General features: G+C 50.8%; 3 protein-coding genes across 3 annotated transcripts; 2 read left to right on the top strand and 1 right to left on the bottom strand.

Moving 5' to 3' along the window:
- Nucleotides 1-4,829: 4,829 nt before the first annotated feature.
- LOC34623924 lies at nt 4,830-14,440 on the top strand. Its single transcript, XM_026334369.1, has 18 exons — nt 4,830-5,035; nt 5,204-5,357; nt 5,549-5,762; nt 6,066-6,286; nt 6,522-6,728; nt 7,170-7,334; nt 7,601-7,677; nt 8,216-8,308; nt 8,525-8,620; nt 8,854-9,047; nt 9,718-9,743; nt 10,070-10,367; nt 10,788-10,880; nt 11,388-11,872; nt 11,969-12,220; nt 12,687-13,105; nt 13,617-13,858; nt 14,253-14,440. Exons 1-18 carry the CDS (start codon nt 4,830-4,832, stop codon nt 14,438-14,440), a joined length of 3,630 nt encoding a protein of 1,209 aa, XP_026190154.1.
- A 563-nt stretch (nt 14,441-15,003) lies between these two features.
- Nucleotides 15,004-16,089, bottom strand: LOC34623923 (glutathione peroxidase homolog BsaA). The gene is made up of 3 exons (XM_026334381.1): nt 15,862-16,089; nt 15,348-15,518; nt 15,004-15,192 (listed from the first exon to the last, which is right to left on the bottom strand). Exons 1-3 carry the CDS (start codon nt 16,087-16,089, stop codon nt 15,004-15,006), a joined length of 588 nt encoding a protein of 195 aa, XP_026190166.1.
- Nucleotides 16,090-16,582: 493 nt separating this feature from the next.
- LOC34623922 (ADP,ATP carrier protein) lies at nt 16,583-17,509 on the top strand. Its single transcript, XM_022737025.1, has one exon. It carries the CDS (start codon nt 16,583-16,585, stop codon nt 17,507-17,509), a length of 927 nt encoding a protein of 308 aa, XP_022588810.1.
- Nucleotides 17,510-20,765: the final 3,256 nt, after the last annotated feature.

Raw genomic sequence — 20,765 nt, 5'->3', positions numbered from 1 at the left:
GTGAGGGCACAGCTGCGCACTCCTGAGGTCAGTGTTTAGGGAGGTACTAGAAAGAGCAACTCTTGGTTTCCTTAGTGAGGTGCCTTCCACCAATGGTGAGTGGTGTAGAATCGATGCTTTATAAGGTGAGACAGAGCCGATGTGCAAGCGGCTCGGCAGCGCAGCAAGAGCCGGCGGTTTTGCAGATGCATACTGACTCCCTGGCTGTTGCAATATAGTTCGTTAGTAGAGAATTTGACCGACCTTTCGGCTGGGGAATAGCATGAATGCACAAAGATCAAAAGGGGTCTCGCGGATGTGATGAATAGTGACGAGCTGCCAGCAGGCTGGACACCTGATGGTCGTAAAACGTACCGTATTGGACTAATCGCTAGCTCAGGCCCAAGCTGCTTCCTATAATGTCAGAAATCCAAACTTCGTAGAAAGTCAACTAAGCAACTGGTAGAAAGTTTGTTAAAAATGGCAGTGTGCAGGAGCACATTAGCACTGTTAGGCGTCGTCCGAGGATAGTGTCTTGCAAGCGGAAAGCGAAGCGTGTGTGTTTTCCTTAAGCCCATGAACAAGACCACTGATAAACAAATGTTCCCGATGCCCCACGCTGACTAATTTCCTGACGAACTACACGAATTCAAGGTTTAGTCAACATTTGACTTCGCAGATGCCCTCTTACAATTCCCTACACATCCTGATGCCCGGCACAAAATACTTTGGAAGGCCGAGTACACCTGTTTGCACTAAGAATTCAAGTGATTCGATGAATGACAGCTCGCTGGTTCTACATGGACAAAGTCTCATTCTCCAGCGCTCGAGAGTAGCTACAGCACCAAAGTTACGCGCCTGAGCCGTTCTGGGCCAAGCAGTGGTCTGTACAGGCAGTCCATTGTTGTTATCCCATGAAAACAAGACATGCGAAAACTGAGCCAGACCCAGCAAAAATAGGTCCCAAAGGGGGCGATAGGATTTTCTATGCCCTAGCATATTTCTAACAAAATTCCATTCGTGAAACCCCTCGGATTGCTACTCCTTTAACGAACCCACCTAAGAAAACGCAGCCTGGGACTTAGACAGAGGATGCTGAGGCTGCAACACGGACTCTTCTCAAGTCCGGTACTCTCACTGATCGTGTCTGAGTGTCACGACTTCCGAAAAACCGACGCCAGTAGTGAAGCAGTCGCGTTATTCTCTCTAAGATTTCTGCGAAGCACAAAATCATGGGCAAGGGGTTCTATGCAGTGTGTTGAAAAAATGCCAGCACTTTTTGTACGGATGTTAGCTTACTTTCCTAACAACACATAATTTATAATGCACCTAATAAAGAGTTTTGAGAACTTTGTCAATACTTAGAGCTGTTCGCTGGCTCGGGCGCCTCCTCAAGTAGGACTCTACAGTGAAGTACACTGGAAGACGATTTTTGCAGAGCACATGATCATATCCTTCTACGCCATCGCAAAGCTTTACTAAACAATGGAAAAGCTATTATGATTTGTCTGGTGACCTGGGATGGATTCCGCGGGTGAAGAGCGAAGGTCAAAATGTCAGCAGCTGAAGCCGCACATTGCTCCTGAAAACCTGGTGCCTTGCAGGGCCATTTCAGTCCTTGGACTGCTGAAGGTCGAGGGTCCGGATGGTTGCTGTGGAGTTGTTGATTTTGGAGATAATGCTCACGTATCTTCTCCTCCAGCTCTGTGCGACTCAGCAAGTGACTCATTTTTAAACTCATGTATGGATGCTTCACGAATTCCCCAAGTGAATCATTCCTTGAGGCAGGGACTCGAAGCTCGTGTGCATATTGACGATAATATGACAAGTGTGGACCACCCTAAAGCAGCTGGACAGGTGCAGTACACCAACTGCACACTGCGCGTTATGTGGGACTCTGTGCTCACACTTGTGCGATTTCTTGGTTTGTTGTTCTTGCTTGTACTGACTACGTTCATAATACAAGACAATCACCTATCTGTTGTCTCCCGCATTGTCGGTCGACAATGAGGGGCCCCCTCCGTTCCCGGCTTGGACGTGGTGGCTTGGTTCAGCAGCCACTATTACCAGCTGAATGACTTAGGGAACTGCTGTCTAGTGCACCCCACTGTACGCTCAAAGCTCAGAAAGGACAAATACAGGAACATCGAAAGCAGCGGTCGGTTGTGCATCATGAGCCTAATGATGCGGTTCCTGTTGATCGTCAGGCCTCGCGAGGTCAGCCCAAAGATGACCAAACGGCGCTTGCGGCCAGGTGGCGAGTACCTTTTGCCAGCCTCACACAAATCATGGCTCCTTACGCTTACGATTTTCCTACATCGCAAGTGTTACATAACTATCAATGTGAGCTTCTTGAAGAAGCTTCAAAGATCCTCAAATTATTTGCGGAATTCCCCACACAGGCAAGTGACCCGTTTCGAGAGGGAGGGTTCAGAGGTAGCTGAAATTGTGCCGGATTTATGGATTATCGTACACCGAGCACATGCTAGACGAGAGCTTCTAGTGGCATGGGCTAGGTAACGCCAACCTGAGCTTTTTAGAGAGGAGTAGCCACGGGCTTCGTTTTCTGAGGGAGACTTAGCAGTGCTTTTGTGTTCACAACGCCACGCGCTGTGGACGGCATTCCTCGTGATAACTGTCCTATCCCAGGGTGTGCTCTACCCGAATAGCTCTTGTCATTTATACGCATTGTGTGACAAGTAACCAATAAGATATTCTTAACAATGTTACTGGGTGGGCAAAAATTCTGTCTCTACATTCTTTCTTTTGCCCCCCCTCGGTCTCTGAAATCGACTTTGATGTATGCACCAGCTGTACTGGAGTGCGCATGTAGCTCAATGAGGCGCGAAGGCATCGCTGAAGTAGTGCGTAATTCGATTCCCTTTACTTATTTTACTTGTTTTCTGTTTGCTTATAGAAGGAAACTCTCACTTTCCAGCGCTTTGATGACTGCGAGCCAGCGCGCCCCTGCGGTCTTTCTTGTGTAATCACTCATTTTTCGCTTACTAGTGTGCTGTTCTCTCTTCCCACCCAATTAAAGTGAGCGGCTGATGCACACCTCTGCTGTTCTAATTTGCACTATTTTCTTGTTCCTGCCTGCATGAGTGTGTCGATAGGGTAGAACCCTTCTGCTGTCCGGCATGTATTCGGTCTTGGCGCACAGGTAGGGAACAATAGGACGCGTTTTTTTATCTGCAACGGAAAGATCTAGCAGGCTAAGCTACACCTGAGCATTTCCAAATACAGTAGTTACGATAAGCAAAAACTTCGAAAGCACTGACTAATTGGTTTAACTGTTCGTGTATCTTACCAATCACGACATAAGTTCCTTTCCGCCCCAGAAGAAGCAATGCTGTGTGCGTCTCCGCAAGGTGCTGTGTGCGTCTAGCAGCGATTGCTCGGAGTGTTTCGAGGGTGCAGCTGCACAACGCTAGCTCTCCCTCTCTTTTCTAATCTACCGAACTTTGAGGGGCACAGGAATGGGAAGACGAGAGTCGGCCTCACAAACACTCAATAGCTCTAAAAGCTTGCATCGAGTCCGTTGTTTCGTGTCTCCCTAAGAATACTTCAGATGAGCCGTTCCACGCTGCATGTAGCGAGCAAGCAACAACACTGACCCCCATTCTATTGATATAAATCTACTCTGCAACAAATATACATATATATATGAAGATCATTATTGAACATTTAGCTCTTTATTAATTCTTTGTGAAATATAGCTAGTGTAGTAGAAAGTGCCTAAGCCTAGCAGAGCCAACTACAGGGAGGCTAAAACGAATAGATAAACCAGTCTTGCAAGAGAATGGCTACTATGTGCACAGCATGCATGAAATAATACTGTTAAGGGAGCACTAGCGAGCACCGCATGGCGATAACATTGTTTTATTGGGCAATACATACCATAGCACTCACTGGACCGCCTACACTTTCTCCAGTGTAGTTTTAACGCGGGGACAATAGCTCTGCAACTATAATGAACCTGCTTTCAGGTGTACAAATACTATCTTACGCCAACCAAAGGGGTCCTTTGAGTGTATGCTAGTACTCCTAAATGAGACTGGTTTCCACGCCGAGAACTTTGCTTGCACCATTTTATGCCATGAATTGAGCCGCCGAAGAGATGCGATGGTCCTACTCACACGCATAGTGGTACGGCTGTGATTACTGGCTTAGCGATCAAGGTTCTAAGTCAAGTTTTTTTCCTCCTTTAAAACATTGCTCATCGCTAGAGGAGTTCGTCAGCTCACAGCGTCCCTCGATTTGGGTACCTCCAGCGTTTCGCATAGTCAATATCCAAGGAACTCTACCACCATTCCAGTCCACAATAACGAAATCTCCTTAAAACGCATCTTAAGGATATTTAACGCACTGATCTGGTAGGCAGTGTGTCCATGATTGTGGAGACTGCCACAGCCCCGTGACCCCTCAATCGCCTGTCTTGCCAGCTTCTACTTTAAGGCTTTGCCCGTGCATTGGAACCTTACGTCCAGCACTAATCCATGACTCTGATTCCTACTCCCTCAGCGCGCAGCGGTATGTGCAAGCTCGAGTCGTTCCCCTATCCATCGAGCAAAAACGCCGCGCGTCTTACACGACTAGGGCATTGCGTCACCGAAAACTCAGAGCCCTACCCTGGAAATCCTGGCCTTTGAAGCCGACACATCATTCCACCATTTGCAGTCTATATATATGTATGTATGCGAGTATCCGGAGCACCCATGCAAAGCCGCAAGGCCGGTGGGGGACTGACCTCCGAGACTCTCTAGCTCCTCAGCTCATGTAACCCTCCACTCTTCACCAAATTGAACCACTCCACTCTTGGAGATACTCATTCTGGCCAAAAGGTGCCTATGGATGCCTCCATTGGGGAATACGCCTCCAGGGACCCCAGGAGGCGCCCTCCTGACATCCAAATCGAGAAGCACTATGTATTTAGTACTTCCCTCCAGAATTTGCAGCTCGAGGGGCCCCTCATTCCTGGGAGCGACCCTCCTTGCAGCCACTGCCGCAGCAAGCGGCTCAAGTGCATCTGCGATGCTGTGCAGCTAGTCGGCAAGTACGTGTTCTCGAGCAGCAGCCTTGCAGCAGGCACACCCGATGAGCACCCACCCAGCAGCGAGCCCAGCAGTATGGCTCGCTTGCAAGTCACAGCAACAGCAAGTGGCTGCGCTTCCATGTTCGTAGTCTCAACGTGCAGAGCTTCTCCTGTGTGTGCCCTTTCCAGCACCCCCGCATACGAGACCCCCGAGCTGGGCGAAGTCAGTAGACGGCTGGAGCGGAGTCGCGAGGCGCTGTCGGATATCCCCATAGACGAGTGGAAAAGGCACACAGCCAAGACAGACGTCTTCAAGAAGGTGATTCCGACAATCAAGCAAAAAGTAAGGCCATCATGCTCCTACTGCCCGGCACGCGCGCCGCACGTGCATCCACGCGTGTTCGGGTCCTGCGCGGAAGGGCTCCTGCTTCTTGTGCTCGTGCGAATCGGCGTATCTTCTTGCCACTTTCCCTCTCCTCTGCCGCCACCACATGGCTCTTTTCGGCAGACCCCACTCGCACACACGTTGCACAGGTCTTAGACAAGGATGGACACTGTCCCGAACTCTTGATTAACTCCTGGACGAAGCTGTACGAGGTGTTGACTAAGACGCCGATCCTTAAGCGCAGACTGAAGCACTTGCAACAACTGGAGCCGAAGCAACCCCGTGTGCTCAAGAGCATTCACCTCTGTGAATGCCCGGGGGGCTTTGTCGCCGCCACTAACCATTTCATCAAGACTGAAGCCAGTGCGAAAAAAACAGCGCTAGCGTCACGGAGTGGCTATCACAGAGGGATGCTGAAGGAGCCAGTCCTGCTTCTGGTGCTTCTGCTGTAGCATGCGCATATGCTTTTTTCGGAGCATGGGGGTGGTGCCGTCGTAGAGGCCGCATCCTGCCCCGCCGTGTGCGGGCTTCTACGCATCTGTCCTTTGTTTTTGCCGTGATCTGCTGCTTCCACTGCCGAGCTTCCTTCGGGCTCTCTGCCCGTGTGGCCTTCTTTCTTCCACTGCCTCACGTGTGTGTGTATGTGTGTGTCTGCATGCGCTCCAGAAGGCGTGCTTTTCTCCTGGCGTGCTGCTTCCCTGAATCCATACTTTGAGGGCTGCAACCCGCTGGAGGCTCTGGATGACGACGGCCTCTACAGGCACACAGAGAGGCGCTGGATCACCAGTCCTGATGGAAGCGGAGATCTCAGGAGCAAAGAGAGCATAGAATTTCTCTGGAAACAGCTCACCCGACAAACGCAGAATGGGGTCCCACCGTTCGGGCTGGTGAGATATGCACATTTAGGGGGGCTCATGGTGGAGAGTTCCAGACTTGAAAATTTAGTGGCTACAGTGTAAGGGGCTAAGCAGTGCGTTTCGATGTATAATACACCAAAATGCCTGTGGCTTTCATTGCCTAGCAGCTCAATTTGCACGCTGGTATCGAGGAGCCATTGTCTACGCTCGAGGGCGCATGGGCTTTACCCACTGCGGCTTGTTACCTTGTGAGTTGGAGATGCAGGCCGACTTGGTGACGGCGGATGGCTCCTTCGACGTACAGCACGACCCTGCGCGGCAGGAAGAGCTGGTAGCTCCCCTCATATACGCGGAATTGGTGGCAATCCTCGGACTGCTGCAGATCCAAGGCTCAGCCGTCCTTAAGGCATACGCCCTTCACTCGCACCACTCCGTCTCCCTCCTTGCCATACTCAGCATGTGCTTCACGCAGGTAAAACGGGGTCTCTCCGTGTTTGGGCAGCAGCTCCTGCGATTTCGTAGGTAGCAGACACCACGGGGGGCATGTGCACTAGGCGTATGCGTTTACCCCAAGTGTATCGACGCACTAGGTCACCCCTAGAGGCATCCGTCTTGGACGTCTCTGGACGGTGTTTCTGCATCTGTAGATATGCATAGGGGCACTAGTGTACGGTGCGCGATGCATGTGTGAAGAAAAGGCTTCACGTGTTGCAACAATCACACACTGTTCGTATTCGACAGGCATCGCAGAAACGCCACAGGCTTAAGCTGCGGCATAAGAAATCCTCTATGTGCTATCTCGAACTTTTCTTTGTGCCTCTGCAGCCTTAGCAAAGCTCTTTTGAGCTAATGTTGGTGCCTCGCACATACTTGCTTTCGCCTTTGCTGGCTTGTGTGGTGTTGCTGTCTGCAGGTCGCCGTGGTAAAGCCACAAATGAGCCGTTCAGGCAACAGCGAAGTGTATTTGCTGGGCCTCGGCTTTCGTGGGATCCGATCCCCATTGCTAAGGGCGCTTTCAAGCGCTGTGGATGGATTTACACAAGACATGGCTACCATTCCTAGGGAATGGCTTCCCGATGTGGGCCTTCGGTGCTGCTTTGTATTCTTCCTTTCCCTAGAGCAGTGTGTCTCGGCTCTATCTGCTTATGCCCCTTTGTCTCTGACTGGTTCACGTTGCCACGCTCGGAGATCGTGTAGCTTGTTCCCGCTATCCTGGGATATTTTCCTGCACGCGCACGCTCCTTTCTACAAATTCCTTGGACTTGGTAGTTTTTGGTCATTATTTTGCTGCGGCAAGCTCAAAGAGTAAAGGGGATTGGGCACTACTGCTTGTGTTTGTTGCAGGAATTTGTGGCGGAATGCAGAAAATGTGCAGAATTCTTCACGCAGCTCCAGGCCGAGCACCTCGAGGTCTCCCTCCAGTAAGTTCCGCACAAACGCACGATGAATGCTTTGGCTTTGAAGGGATATGCCTTGTACCCTTGATAGATTACATAAATAACTCATTTTTTTCTTAATGCGCCTGTGCTTGTAGGGGGTGCAGATATGTAGACTTAGGACCTTTTCTGGAATGAATACTTTTGTGCTGTATGACTCCTACGCGCACGACCTTGCTTTTCTGTCTTCTCGCATCTAGTCGTGCACATTAGCGGGCATCTGTTGCATGTAGTTGCATTTATGTGTGCATCAGCCTACAAATAAACCTTGACATGTTCTCTAATCTCCAGCAATATTTCCCAGTATAGTATGCACCTTGTTGACGTATGGAAAGGGACACACACACAGACATACACCTGCGCATACACGTGCCCATGCATACACGGCTACCCATACATGCATTCATACACACGCGGAAGCAGCACATAGAAAGCGCTGCAACTCCAGGACCAAAGCGGTCTCTCGTGATCTTCTCTTGGCGTCAAGTATTCTGTCGATTTTGCCCGCTGTGGCTCACTTCAGGAAGTTTAAGGCTCTCAGCTCTCACGAACTGTGGCAGCTGTCCTTGGAGAAGGAACAATTAGCCGACGAGTTCATCAGTTCCAATAACCTCCTGTAAGCTCCAGACCCGGTGACTTCAACCCATCTAATACGGATTCTCCGGGTTTGCCCCTGCACGCGCTGTACTGACCCATGGAATTCAACCGACCATGACTCGCACCTCCAATGCCTTTGCTTATTTACTTCCTATGCCCGCTACTATTCACCCCTGCAGCCTACTGCATGAGCAGTTCCACACAAGACTATAGACTTTGGGGCTTTTTGTTTTAGGCCAATTCGCTTTGAGGACCGACTAGTGCCAGACAGCGACTTCGTGAGAGACTGGGAAGCCCACGGCTTTACCAATTCTACTAGAAGAGGCAGCAGGCAAGCCTCCAGAATTTCCCGTACTTCGGTCGCTCATGCTGCTGCTGCAGCCGTTTCTGGAAGCTGTTATCGGTTTTGTTGCAGATTGCATCGCCTAATGCTGCGGCGCTGCGAGATCGTTCTTCGAAGCGCTAGCTGTAGCAGCAGATCTTAATGAAATGCAGCGAAGAAAATTTCGCGAATACATCTGCTTTTCCCCAGGAACATGTGAGATCGCCGCTGCGTGTTCTCAGGGAGAGAGTGCAGGGTGTGTTGGCCGACAGAATCAGGTTTCGCGAAGTGTATACGCGCCTGCAGTCTCACAGGGAGGAGAAATGGCTGCATCACGGGGGCTGCAGCAGAGCCCTTTGCCTTTTGACCTCTCAAGCAGGCATCGATGCATTGTTGCAACGTGCGCAAGCCTCGTTAGAAGATGCGGATGATACAGGTGAGGTGCTTTGTGCGACCGTGGCTGGCACTGTCGTTTTGCTGCGGTGCGTCTCTGTGGTGTGTCTCAGCCTGATTTTCCTCCCGCTTTTGGTGATGTGTTGTTCCTCAGGATTCAATGACAAAAAGAGAAAGCGAAGTGAGCGGAGAGCAACTCATTTTAGAGCCACTCCTGGTGTAGGCTCAGTGCATGTTTAAGATTAGAAGTCGGATGGTTTGTGGGTTCACTCAGCTAGACGTTATTCGGCTTCGATGACAGGATCCTTTTTGTTTCTGAGCACTCTGCCTTTACAGCAATTCTCAGTGGCTGGGTTTTACTATTGTGGCCCAAAGATAATATGGGCTGCACGGTATGGAGCTCAGTGAGTGAATCTTAAGGCAAAAATGCACAAGTGCGCACGTTTGCGCGCGTATGTGTATGCGTGTGTTGTGGGTGGCTCGCAAATTGTTGCTGAGCAGGCCCAAGTGCCAATGACGAACAGTTGCCCACTAAGGTCTCCATTCGCGACTTCTTTTCTGTTGACGGTTAGGAATTGAACCTCATGCATCAAGCCTCTGGGTTTAACGGCTAGCTTAAAGTTGTATCTAAGGGGCTATCGTTCGTGGGAACGAGCATTCAGCTTGCAAAGTATTACATGTATACACACCTGGGCTTCTGTTGGTTTGTGCAGGTGAAGGGGATAACGGCGAGTCATCTGTGAGCACGTCCGTGCTCGATTACGTACGTATCTGATTTGGTAGCGTGTTGCGTATTTCCTGTGAAGTTCTGGAGAACCAGAAAAAATGAATGATCATGCAACACTAGCAGCAGAACCAACCTCAGCTAGCTGCATGAGCAAATGCAGCAGTAGGCGATTCTGCACGAATTCGTTGCGTCTCCCTCTTTCGTGCTTCCTGCTCTCCGACGTTCCCTGCCCCCATGTGTTGTACGTATCCTCCCGAGGTCTTTAGAGTACAGCAAGACACCAGTATGCGCCTTGTACGACGTTATATGCCCTCTGTGGCTGTGCGTGTCTTCCCCAGCCTAAGGAAGGCGAGTCTATGTGGTTATGCCTTTATCCGGAGGACTGCCAGCAGCAGCAGCAGCAGCAGCAGCCGCAGCCAGAAGCTCAGGACATGGCTTCTTTTTTCACAAATTTCACGGCACGTGCACGCCAGTGCTGGAATCAGCAACGGCCGCAGCAGCAGTCTCAGCAGGTGCCGTCAGCATCAGTGCCATCTCCTGCTGCAGTTGCGTGGAGAGAAGAAATGCTGCAGGGGCTGCGGAAGGCGGAGTACAACGCGAGGCCTTCCTGCTGGCTGACACTCTTGAGGCCTCTGGGTAAGCAAATGAAATACAAATAGCTCTCTCATTTGCAGCGTCTTGTGCTGCTACTGCTGCTGTTTCTGGCGACCGAGGTACATAAAGCGAAACTGTAGTGAAGGGGGTCAGTCTTCCTTTGGTTGGCAACAGGGGAGGTGGGCCTCCTGCAGACAGTGCGTGCTACACCGATTCGTTTTGCCTGAACGTCGTTCTCAAGGATTCGCGCATATGCGTACCGCTGTAGTCGCGTTGCATAGTTAGATAAGATCCAATATTGAATCTGCATGTGTAACAATGGCCTCTTCTAATTGAACCTGTGTTTCCATCGTCGAACCCGAGGGGTCTTTTGTCGTCGAACGAAGAGCCACTGGTGTGGCTTTGTGGTGGATAAAGCATTGTCGAGGTGCGGGTGTGCGGGTGTCGCTTTTTCTTATTCAGCGCCTTACCGGGTACAGATGAGTCGTTTTGCGGATGACCGCCTTTTAGCAATTGTCGGGGAGCTGCGCCACCAACTTCCTTTCCTTTTCCCACGTGCGTACGAGTAATGTTTTCGGTGCACGGTCTACGTTTAGGAGTCAAAGCCTCCTTGAGTGTGTTTTGAGCTCGTCATGCATTTTCGCTTTTCGTTGTATTGCAAGGACTTCTCTGACCTTTGCTGCTGCAGCCTGAACTGTGCAGTGTGTCTCTTTCTTCCTGTGCTCGCTCCTCCCCGCATGCCTCCAAAGCCCGCTGTCCCCACCCTCTATCTCAAGCTTTCTGTTCTTTTTTGGCTCTTCTGTGGTTTACTGCCTTCGCGCTCTGCATGTACACAAACATTGACTCCTTTTTATCTGAGGGTCTTGCTCCATCCAGCCTATTCGGAGATTTGTCCTTGCTTTGAGCTCACCAATTAAATAGCCCTTTCTGTTTTCTTCAAGCCATTAGCATCTATCCCCATGTACTACTGGCAGTTGCTTGATCTGCTTGCATTTGGCCTTTTCATTACCCCACTTTATCGCGGTTCGCTCTTTTACTGAATTCGTTGGTTGCTGAGTGCAGACTCCACCCCGGATTTCCTCCTGCTTGAAGGCCGCCCCTCCGCTGTCGGCGAGAGGCTGGGGGAAGAGGAGCTGCCTCCTCCTAGTAGCATCGATTTGTTGTTGGCACTGAAGCAGCTTGAAATGCCTGCTGGTGCACCCGGCCCTGTGGCGTCCTCATCTGGCGCGAGCCATATAGAGGGGCCTCTAGGAGAAACCTCGGAGAAGGAGCTCGCAGGAATCTGGAGGAAACAGTACCCCGTCTGCGTAGAAATCAGCAGCTGGAGTGCCCCTTTGGCTCTCCCAGTGCAGCTCATGCTGAGGCGATATGGTTGTAGCTGCTTTGTCGTCATAACCCCGTCGAAGCAGCTTCAGCACCAAGAGCAGCAGCTCACGCGGGAAGTGCTTGAAGGAGCTACTCCCCGATCAGCCCCTGTATTAGGTGTTCAGGAGGTCGATATCCTCGCTGCCTTTGCAGAAGCGGAAACCAGCGACTATTTTAAACGGGTAGGAGCGTACGATATGCACTGTAGGATGCAGGTGTACAGAATTAGGCTACGTGATTTAATGCCTGCGGGGCGAGGGCTTGTGTTTTGTTTACAGCAAATGCAGCAGGTGGTTCTCCCGAGCTTACCGGCCCGAGGTGCGCCCTTAGTATCGCTCGACATAACTGGTGTGCAACACTGGCGGAGAGAAGAGATTAGCGAGGGTGGAACAGAGCGGGGAGAGAGCGTTGGAGCAAAGGGGAGTGAAGGAGAAAGATCGAGACATAGAGGCGTTGTGGCTGCGGTGCACGAGGAGATGGCTCAAGCCGAGATGGAGGCCTCCCTAATTCTCTTGGGGCAGATCATACAGGTCTGTAATATCCCGCCTCAGCTTCTGTATCTTTCAGCCTCTTACGCTACAGTCCGTGTCCTCGGGGTTTTCTCGTTTCTTCTGTCCGCGCGTCTTTTCTGGATCGCCGCTGGCGTGTACACTTCCGCATGGCCCTCAACGCACATCTTTCCTCTGCTGTTTCTTGTTTTCTCTTGAATAAGAATTGATTCGCTTCGTGTAACTTGCGCTTAATTTCTCTGCCAATCTGTCTCTGCTCTACTTGTATTATTGACTAGTCCTCTTGTGTTCCTCGTGCTGCCTAGCTACCTGGAGTCATTTCCCCTTCTCAACCACATATCACCATGCTGTTAACTTATACCGTATCTCCATTATCTGCTCTTCTTCACCCTTTTGTAGCTCTATTTTTCTTATTTGTATTGATCTCAATGTCGACAGCGAGCACAACAGTTTTTTTTTTCAATATGATGCTTCATTTGTGTCTTAGGGCCTACTGGTGCTATCTCCTGAGGGCAACATTGTGTTGCGCCTGCACAGCTGTTACACCCGTTATACTGCATCTTTGCTAATGCTGCTGGCTATCTGTTTTACTTCGAGCTGTCTTTACAAACCCCCGTCTGTTCCCTCTTGGTCCTCCGACGCCTTCTTCCTCGGCAAGGGAAAGAGGCAGGAGGAGTCTACGCAGGTACTGCAGCTCCTTTTTACCGCCTGGGGGATTTTAGTTGCAAAACATAAGTCTGAAAGCGTCTCACTCCTTAGTGCAGAGACAGCCAGGCTGGGTGGTTTCAAGCGGGGCATCTCCACGACTACGGCTGCTGCAACCATCAACTGCGGGGGGCTTTCAGCTCACTGGGTTCTACAGCAGTGCATTAAGGCCAAACTCTTTACCAATTTAGTTTCCAACAAGTACGTTGAGCCCAAAGTGTAGCTCATATGTCCTTTTATGCGGAAGATGCGCAGGAGAGTGGAGCGGAATACACAGATTCAGGGCAACACATCATGTACCGCTGCATAGACTCCAGGATGCATATAAGTGTTGAAGTACAAAGCTATATCAGTATACCATCGCATATATGTGGGCGACTGCCAGTATCCCGTAATATCTGTACGCCTCTGCCAATGTACTACATATGTACGGCCGTGTCACAGGACTCCTCATGCGCTGTATACGGAAATCCATTTTTTGTCAGAGTCCTATGCATGTATATGCACATCTGGATTCTTGTCGTTAGAGCTACCCGCACGTGACTATATCTAAGTGACTCCCAATGTTTCTGTCAACCTCTACATTGGTGTGCGTAGCTATTAGTGCCTTATATACTCGCACAGAACTATGCCAATAGAACTAGAAATCCAGCAGAAATGCAGGTAGTTGCATTCATATGGAAGCAAGCACCCTACGATGTGTATGCCTCAGGTGGATCCTTTTGTTCAATAATCGCCTCCTCCGACAGCAACTGAAGGATTTAAGCGAGCGCACAGAGCTGGTGTCTTTAGCGTGTCGGGCTGCAGGAGTTGCCCTCGCAGCTGCTAAAACTGCCCCTGGAAGTAACCCACCAGTAAAGGCTCGAGTTGCAGCCGGAGCTACTTTAAAATGCTTGAATCAACAGGAGAGACGAAAGAAAGTGGCATTGTTTCTGCGAGCCCAAGGCATCCTAGGTGAGCACTTGGGGGCTAGGCGTGCTGACTTCCATATATGCGCATTCGTCCTCCCTTTTTCGTGTACTGGCCGATATTGAAGGCAGCATGCATGATTTTGCGCGTGCTTTATGAGGAATTTTAATTCCTTTCAAGCCAGTCTTCGTGTTGGTGTCATTTAGGCCACGGCCCCTGCGGTACACTGGGTAACATTTCTACCTTCGAAAATACGTGCCCTTTTCTTTATTCCCCCTGTGGTCTTCGCGCCTCAACGCAGACGCCTCTGGTCTATATGTACATACGTGCTCACATGCATGCGGATATATATCCTGCCTACATCAATGTAACCGCGTGCGTACACGTAGGGGTCTCGTCACACACACGCGCACTTTGACCCTTTCTTGTCTTTACACAGATTTGGTTCTGCGAAAGGATTCACCCTATCACCAGTCCCTCTCTGCTTCGGAGGCGCGGGAAGACACGGCTAAAGATGATGAATGGGGAGGCCAGCTCTTCGATTCGGTCGAGGTCCTTGCGCTACTCGCTGGGGCACAGCCGACTCTTAGTGCACAAGCAACAGAAGAGATTTGGAGGGAAGCCTGAAAGTGTTGCCTTTGTCGTCACAGTAGTTGCTAGTGTTCCTGCTGCAGCAGCCACCGCGCCCTTCAATGGAGCGGCTGGCATTGCATCAGCAATGTTTTGATGTGCAGCATGTTAAAGCATTACATTTGCAACTGCGAAAAGATTTGATGGTGGGAGATGGAATGGCGTTCGCAAAATGTTTTCTTCCAGTGGTGTGCCGATGAAGCTTGCACGAGTGGTACACTTATTCGCACTCAAAAAAGAGCACAAACTCGGGTTCGATCTGAAAGCCGCTACACCGAACTCTTTCTGCGCTGCAAGGCGGCGGAAGAGCATAGAGAGAACACGCTCTTCGAAAATAATGCGCTCATCGCGCGAGAAAATGGTACGTAAGGTCCTCCGGTGTATACACTCTACAGCGGATCACGTGCCACAGCTGCAGCAGAAGGTAGAACTCACTATAACAACAAAAAACTGTTACAATGGCAACAAATGCCACACGGCTAGAGTGGCAAGATGAGGTATCGTTGCTTTTCCGATGTCAACCTGTGGAACACATTTTCTGGCGGTTTTATTGAAGGATCTCACTCTAATATTCCGGCTTCATTTCGTTTTTTCCCCCTGAGCTCCCCTTTTAAAAGCTTTTCTATGTCTGCAGACAGAGCGGATGGCGGAATGCGGGGACTGTAATACTTGAACACGCGGCCTTCCCTGTCCAGCAGAAACTTGCCAAAGTTCCAACCCACTGGCTTCAGCTCCCCCTTGCTGTACATCTGCAGTCAAATCATCACGCACCGGTAACACAGTGCAAGAAACTGAACCCCCGAGTTTCATGCACGGCGCACGTACACGGATTACATTATGGTTCTCTCTCTTGACCCTAAAACCAATGATCATCCTAATGTCAACTCGTATATTGCAGCCGTACTTCTTCAGAGTGTAGCTTGCAGTACTGAAATATAGGGTTTGCATTCGGTCCGTTGACTTCTGTAAGTTCAAATAATGGGAAGTTGATATCGAATTTCTTGTAAGCCTGACACATTAGCGCGGGATCTCTCTCTTCTTGTTCTTTGAACTGAGTCGTCGGAAGGGCCAGAACCTGCCATACGAACATCCGCCCAACAAGCACAGACAATGCGGCAATGCAAAAGGCAAGCTTCTTTCCAACTGTCGACTCTGTTAGATGCAGTCAATGCCTAGAAGCGGAATAGCCAGGATTATGGAGGAGCCAGCAAGCGCCCACTGGTGTACATGGGCTCTGCAGAAGCTCCCTGCACACCACTGATTTGAGGCACACAACCGCAGCCCTTGCCGTTACTAAAGCGCCATGAAAAACATACGCATGTGTCACAAGACAAAGAATTTGAACCTTTTCTTTGCCCGCTCAATGGGCGCTTAAGTGAGCCTACAATTTGAACAACTGGGATTTCGCGAAAGCGTACCTCGAAACCCTGGGGTCCATACTTTTCTTTGAGTTCCCGGAACTCTTTAAGGTGTTGCTGCGTAAAGCCACATTTGGTTGCCGAGTTTGTGATCAACATTACCTGCCCCTTGAACTCTGCCATTTGTCTATAGTTCCCTTCGACATCCTTTGCGCCGAGGCTAAAGAAGTCTTGAGAAAGAAGTGCAGCAGGCACAGCGCCGCTTTTCCAAGCCGAAAAAAGCCACATTCTGGCCAGGCCCTAGAGATAGAAATACAGCAGGCAAAGAGGGCGCGGCTTACTAGAGGCCGCAACGAACAGATAAAAAAGAAAGGCGACGGTGGAATATCGTAATTCCGCTGGCGGTATGAAACAGTGAATGAGAGACGGGGAAAAACAGACTGCGCTCGGAAGGCCTGCACAGAAATCATCCGGCAAAGCCCCTAGCCCTATCAGCAGGTGGGGAAAGGGGCAACGATCTGCCATGCGCCCTTCTCGGTGCAGCCTCCTCTGACTGGTTCTCTCTCTTCTGCAGAGGATTAGAGTCTAGGGCTAGTTCTTCGTGGCTAGGGTTTGCTCTTTGTGGGCCTTGTTCCATATTTCTTCACCCCATCCCTGAACGAAGCGAGTGTTCCCTTCGGCCGCCTCCCCACAGCACGGCATCACCAACGACGTAAAAACTTCTGCGCGCTCAATTTCAGAGGAGGTTCACTTCTTTCTTGCAGCTCAAATCTTGAACAAAATGGCGACTAAGGAGAAGAAGGGGCAGGACAATGCCCTCATGGACGCCGCGAAGAACTTCATGGCGGGGGGTGTCTCGGCGGGTGTGTCTAAGACCATTGTCGCCCCCATTGAGCGAGTCAAGATGTTGATTCAAACCCAAGACTCTATCCCTGACATCAAGGAGGGGCGCATGCCGCGCTATACCGGCATCACTAACTGCTTTCTCCGGGTATCCAGAGAGCAGGGCATGGTCTCCCTATGGAGGGGCAACCTTGCCAATGTCATCCGGTACTTCCCAACCCAAGCTTTCAACTTCACTTTCAAGGACACTTTTAGGAGGATGTTCCCGAAGTACGACCAGAATAAAGAGTTCGGCAAATTCTTCCTGACCAACGTTGCCTCGGGAGGCCTTGCGGGGGCTGCCTCCCTTACTGTGGTGTATCCTCTAGACTTCGCTAGGACCCGTCTGGCTTCTGACGTAGGAAAAGGAAATGCGCGAGAGTTTACTGGGATGGGCGACTGCCTCAAGAAGATATGTGCTCGCACCGGCTTCTTCTCGCTCTACCAGGGATTCGGCGTCTCTGTTCAGGGTATTATTGTATATCGTGGTGCGTATTTCGGCTTATTTGACACTGCCAAGGCTATGCTTTTCGGGGATGGCAAACCGAATCTATTTTTCAAGTGGGTGGTGGCACAGAGCGTAACTGCAGCAGCAGGCGTTGTGTCTTACCCCTTCGACACCGTGAGGAGGCGAATGATGATGATGGCTGGTCGCAAATCCGCGGAAGAACTGCAGTACACTGGCACTCTGGATTGCTGGCGCAAAATCGCCCAACAGGAAGGCTCACGCGGCTTCTTCAAGGGGGCCTGGGCTAACGTTCTCAGGGGTGCTGGGGCTGCTCTGGTCCTGGTCTTTTACGACGAATTCCAGAGGTTGCTCATGTAAGCAGCCTGCCCTGCTCGTATCAGCCTCCACTTACCCAAACATTGGCGCCAAGCTATTCCACGCCTAGCGGTCTGTTCTGAAACCCACATGGAAGTCACCTGCCCACCGAGGCCGCACGGTTTCAACCACAGCGCAGGGATAACTGCTTTTTCGTTCAAAAAGAAGGGCAACTTGGATTTGCGCGCCAAACTACCTATTGTCCTGGAACATTTATCAAGCAGATGCTGCTGTAAATATATGCTCTTAAGTAGAGTAGTCAGTTCGCAGTATTGCTGAATACCACCATGTTGCCTCCGTTGACTTTGGCTCCTTTAATGGTGCACTTGTTCAAGTAATGGGTAGCGCTAAAACAGTAGTGTCGTAAATGCAGAGGGGCGAATGCTTTGAGCATTTTCACCCTTCGGTGATGGTTCGTGTCTATTACTGGCACGAAGCCTCCGCCACTTTGAGAGGTGCGGCGGCGAAGAAAGTGAACGACAGCAATAGAGGGCTCAACAGGGTTCGGGGGACACGGGCATATCGAGGTGTACTATTGTACAAACGGGTTTGCGTGGGGCACACTGTTATGGAGGCTTCCAAAGCACGTTGTGTTGAGGTCTGGCCGCGAACGGTGGATTCCTTTAGCGCCCCTACCGGTAAACATCGACAGGGAATGCAAAATTCCTCCCAGAGGGGAACCTAGTAAGAGTTGGAGACCATTCATGCTTTATAATTGTCGCATGGATGGATTGCGAAATTCGCATAGGAGCTATAGAAAGCGGGATGGAGCGCATTCTCATAATTTCGTTTGCTGTGTATTGCCCCGCAACCCGTTCTTCCCTTTCTCCCGGTGAGAAGCGCGTTCAGACTGAATGAGTTGATGTTGGCGACGTGCCCGCATGTATTCAAACTCGAAGAAATGTGCGAAAGGCAAAAATTACTTGGAGCTTTTCGGTTTAATCCGCGCTTACTGCTACAGGCCATCTATTGCAACGTGATTCCTCTAGCATCTAGAAGTTCGTAGCCCAAGTTAAGCAGGGTGCGGGAAAGAGATGGGAGGAAAGAGAAATGCCAATGGTTGTTCTAAAAAGGGTTTGAAAAAAGGTAGATGTGAAAAGAGGTAGAGAAAGCCCCCATTATGCCCCTAACTCGGAGTCCTTGGTCGTAGTACGCTGTCTTCTACCAAAGTCGCCACTGCTGTGCATGAGAGCGAGCTTGCACATTACAGTCAACAGCCATAATAGACAGACAAAGACACGGAAGAGAGAGGTAGAGGGGAAACTCGGTTTTTGTAGGGCACTGCTAGTTAGTTGGATTTAATTGAATCGGGTGGTACCCGCGGCTGAACCGACGCATTTTGGTGCTCTCTGTGGAAGGCCTCGGCCCCGCCAGCAAAATACGAAGCACCCAGTTGATGCCATGTGCACTTCGTCCTAAGCTTTTCTTCTCAGCGCAGATACAGTGAAGTGCTACGGCTGAGGTCTGTAGGAAACATGCAGGTAACAACGACCAGCCCCATGGGGGCCCCCCTATCCCCATAAGCATACCCAATCAGCAAAGAGAACCACTGATGAATTATCCTAAAAACACTTTCAATATTCAATGTTCGCTTTTGAAATGCCTTCTAGCCCTCAGTACAAGATAAGGGTATTGCATTTACCCTAGCCTCCGCACGTCCCGCCTCCTCCAGTGACCCCCCCGTGTGTAACGGGCCCTCTCTTCGCCCCCTCTTCTCAGATACACTCCTTTACTGACTCTACCACACCTCTAGAGCTGTATTTACCCCATCTTCGGATCTCGCCCTTCCGAACCGCTCGCCCGGCGGAGAAGGACGCAAGTCTTCCCCGCGGTTCAACAGTAAAGCTTCACAGTTCGGGGCCAAAGAATGGGGCGTTTATCAGTTTGGGAACTCGCCAAAGCGTTGGGGGAGGTGTCACACTGAATGCTCAGAGCTTGCAGAATATTGATGTTCATCGCGTTGGGGGAGGTGTCACACTGAATGCTCAGAGCTTGCAGAATATTGATGTTCATCGCGTTGGGGGAGGTGTCACACTGAATGCTCACAGTGTGCAGAATATTGATGTTCATCGCGTTGGGGGAGGTGTCACACTGAATGCTCAGAGCTTGCAGAATATTGATGTTCATCGCGTTGGGGGAGGTGTCACACTGAATGCTCACAGTGTGCAAAATATTGATTTTCATAGCACTGGGCTTCCTTGCAAGGCAAGGCACTCGCGAGGATGATCAGAGGCCGAGGCTGCGGTCGGGGCGGAGGTCGTTCATCAGCGTCGACTAATGGCTCTGCACCTCATAAAAGAAGAAGCCCCCGTTTTCTTGATGTCGAATCTGACAAAGAGAAGTCTCTCCCGCCACAGGTGTGCGCCGTTTTTTTCAAGACGGGCTGCATGCCGCCCAATTGCGCGCAGGCTCTCCTTTCTGGCTCGCGAGTTGCATGTCGCTCTGCTTGACTGCCTAGCCGCAGAGCTGCTGGCACCACTGCGGGGCTCAGGGTGCAAGCTCTCCCCCCACCTAGACACATCCCGCTACCTCGGTGTGGAGCAGGCAACAGAGCCACCAAGCCGCAAGCGTCCAGCCTGCTTGACGGGCTGGCGAAGTGCTCTTTCCCATGTCTTGTCCTCCTTTGCCTTCAGAAGCGCCGCAACGCGAAAGAAGGGGAGGCCGAGACATCCAACTCCCAGTCGCGCTTCAGCAGCAACAGCAGGAAAGACAGCCCCAAGCGCTCAGCCTGGCGTCGAAAAACATGCAACACTCGTGATGGCCAGTATGTCCGTACAGAGGCCGCTCGAAGGGATGCCTTGCAGGCTCACGAAGAGGAGGAAGACGATGAGGAAGCTGTACGAAGAGAGGCGATTGGCTTCGCGGCGCTGCATGAGGGCTTTGTCTTTTACCGCACATACACCACAACCGAGCTCATTGACTCCGGGACGAAGCAGCGCGGCAGGAAGACGCAATTCAAGGTCGGAGACTTCGTGGACCTAATGGTCGCAAGAGAAAAATCCAAGAGTCAAAACATTCTCTACCGATTCGGTAAGGCCCTGTGACTCTTCCTCCTGCACCCGCTGCAATGCCCTATAATGTGAAAACTTTCCGACAGATTCCCTGCCGAACGATCCCAGAGCCACAGCACGACGCTGAGGCGGCTCAAAGAGGCTTTCTCTTTTCTGCCGCTGTTGTCTAGGGCTATCGGGAAGCGCTTTAAGAAGCTTTCACCAACGCCTCTACTGCCATTCAGCGCATGTAATGAGATAAATATATA

The sequence above is a fragment of the Cyclospora cayetanensis genome, unplaced genomic scaffold (genome assembly GCF_002999335.1).
Source record: "Cyclospora cayetanensis isolate NF1_C8 unplaced genomic scaffold, CcayRef3 CcayRef3_contig_40, whole genome shotgun sequence".
Lineage (NCBI taxonomy): Eukaryota > Apicomplexa > Conoidasida > Eucoccidiorida > Eimeriidae > Cyclospora > Cyclospora cayetanensis.
This window is presented reverse-complemented; position numbering and strand designations above follow the sequence as displayed.

What these genes read in the sequence shown, in the direction of transcription:
- LOC34623924 (XM_026334369.1), top strand. Translation starts at nt 4,830, where the DNA reads ATGGATGCCTCCATTGGGGAATACGCCTCCAGGGACCCCAGGAGGCGC. An exon ending in CCAGCGACTATTTTAAACGG is followed by an intron (nt 11,873 to 11,968) that starts GTAGGAGCGTAC and finishes TTTTGTTTACAG; the next exon opens with CAAATGCAGCAGGTGGTTCT. An exon ending in TCTTGGGGCAGATCATACAG is followed by an intron (nt 12,221 to 12,686) that starts GTCTGTAATATC and finishes TTTGTGTCTTAG; the next exon opens with GGCCTACTGGTGCTATCTCC.
- LOC34623923 (XM_026334381.1), bottom strand. Translation starts at nt 16,089, where the DNA reads ATGTGGCTTTTTTCGGCTTGGAAAAGCGGCGCTGTGCCTGCTGCACTT. An exon ending in ATGGACCCCAGGGTTTCGAG is followed by an intron (nt 15,519 to 15,861) that starts GTACGCTTTCGC and finishes TTCGTATGGCAG; the next exon opens with GTTCTGGCCCTTCCGACGAC. An exon ending in GCAAGCTACACTCTGAAGAA is followed by an intron (nt 15,193 to 15,347) that starts GTACGGCTGCAA and finishes ATTTGACTGCAG; the next exon opens with ATGTACAGCAAGGGGGAGCT.
- LOC34623922 (XM_022737025.1), top strand. Translation starts at nt 16,583, where the DNA reads ATGGCGACTAAGGAGAAGAAGGGGCAGGACAATGCCCTCATGGACGCC.